Source organism: Emiliania huxleyi, assembly GCF_000372725.1.
Source record: "Emiliania huxleyi CCMP1516 chromosome Unknown EMIHUscaffold_1180, whole genome shotgun sequence".
Taxonomy (NCBI): Eukaryota; Haptophyta; order Isochrysidales; family Noelaerhabdaceae; genus Emiliania; species Emiliania huxleyi.
The window spans coordinates 2,093-3,709 of record NW_005201411.1 but is presented as its reverse complement, the minus strand read 5'-3'; the positions used below and the strand labels follow the sequence as shown (position 1 = coordinate 3,709).

At 63.9% G+C, this 1,617-nt stretch overlaps 1 protein-coding gene across 1 annotated transcript in view; it reads right to left on the bottom strand.

Moving 5' to 3' along the window:
* Positions 1-284: 284 nt before the first annotated feature.
* EMIHUDRAFT_251799 (hypothetical protein) overlaps positions 285-1,617 on the bottom strand; it is a gene marked incomplete at both ends in the record, with an annotated part of 3,196 nt that continues 1,863 nt past the window's right edge. The window contains one exon of the mRNA XM_005790784.1: positions 285-426. Within this exon, the coding sequence (XP_005790841.1) occupies positions 285-426 (142 nt within the window). The remainder of the gene's footprint in view (positions 427-1,617) is intronic.

Sequence of the window (1,617 nt, the reverse complement as noted above, 5' to 3'; positions counted from 1 at the left end):
CGGGCGGCCGGGCCAACCGGCCGTTTTTAAGGCCGGCTGGCGGCGGGTTAAAGCCGGGCGGCCGGCCGGCCGCCAACTTAGGGCGGCCGCCGCCCACTTAAGCCGGCGGCCAACCGTCACCGCCGCCGCCGGCGGCGGCCGCCGCAACTGCCACCGATCGCGCCACCGCCGCAGGTGCGCCCGGGAGAGGTGGATCCCCAGAGAGAGACCCCTCCCCTCCCCCTCCGCGTGAGAGTGCCTCGCCGGCGGGAGGGGAGGGTGTCATGGCGTCAAGGGGGATGCGACTAGGCGCCGTCGCTCTTCGCCGGCTTCGGGCAGGCTGGAAGGCAGGCGGACGCCTGGCTGGGGAAGTGGCTGGGGGACATGCTGCACCGGCTGGGAGTCGGCGACGCAGGCGTGCCACTCCGCTCCCCCACGCCCTCGGCCCTGTAGGCAGTCGCACCCTGAGCTGTTCCGCTTGTGCGCAGACGTGGTGGGCCGCTTCTTCTCCCCCGCCAATTCCTCCACTCAGGAGTACGAGCGGGTTCGCCGCGCCGTGTCAGAGGCCGGTCGCTCTCTCGGCCCAGGCGTGAGGGGTGGAGGTGGTGGGTCGCTTTAGGCGGGAAACCGGCTGCTCGGCATATCTCTCGGCTTCGGCCTCGTCTGCTGGTCGCTCTGCTTGTGGCATGGCTTGTGGTGGCTCTGGCGCTGCTGCTGCAGGCATCGCCGCTACAAGGATTTTGTCGACGAGGGTGAGCTCGAGGAGATCTAATGCCGTAATGGTTATCGTCACGTATATCGTCACGTAGTGGAGAGGAATGTGCCGCTGTTCAGAATATGTATAAAAGCTTAAAGGAGTTTTAGCCGTATCAAATGACAAATCGTCGTTTAATTTTTTGAAAAAAAAAGTTCTCTGCTCGCGTGTCTCGTCGGGACTGCCGTTTTGAACTAAGAAGAAAAGCGAGAATGTTCCCCGTGGCTAGTTCCATTTCACTCTGACGCTAATCTTGAAAACGCGTCCAACGGAGCTCTGTGTTGCTCCCAGCGCCCTCCCCCGCGCTTCCTGCGGCCATGGCCGGTGATACTAGTATGGGAGGTCATCTGGCTACCGCGAGAGCGACCCAACTCGTCGACATTGTCCGATGATGGTGCCGCAAAGTCAGCCTCCGGAGGCTATCGTGGGTCGAGCCGGCAGTAGCCGTGACATGTGGTTCCACCACCCCTCGCAGGCTTTGCCTCTGACCGCCACCGTTCCCAGGCTACCTAATGGGATGGAAAGGAAGACTGGGCGAGCGTATAGAAGCGTTCTCGACCTCGTCGTGGCAACCTGCACGGCAGCGCTGGTAGGCGCGATGAGCGTCGTGCCACCTGACCCAAGACGGGTCGCAGGCGTCGTACCGAGCGTGTCGAGACCGTGTCCTGATGTGATCTGCACGGGTGAGTCACGTCGGCGTCAAAGGAGCAACGTGCGACCTGTCAGAGCTTGATCTCCGATCTCAGCGGCGTCGAGTCGTCTCTGGCGCGCGACAAAGGTACATCACCAGGACGCGCAGAGGCAGCTGCGAGCCAGCCGAGTGGACGGCGTCACAACGCGCCACCTCCCGGGGGGGGCCGTCTACTCGGCGGGGTCGCAGCTGC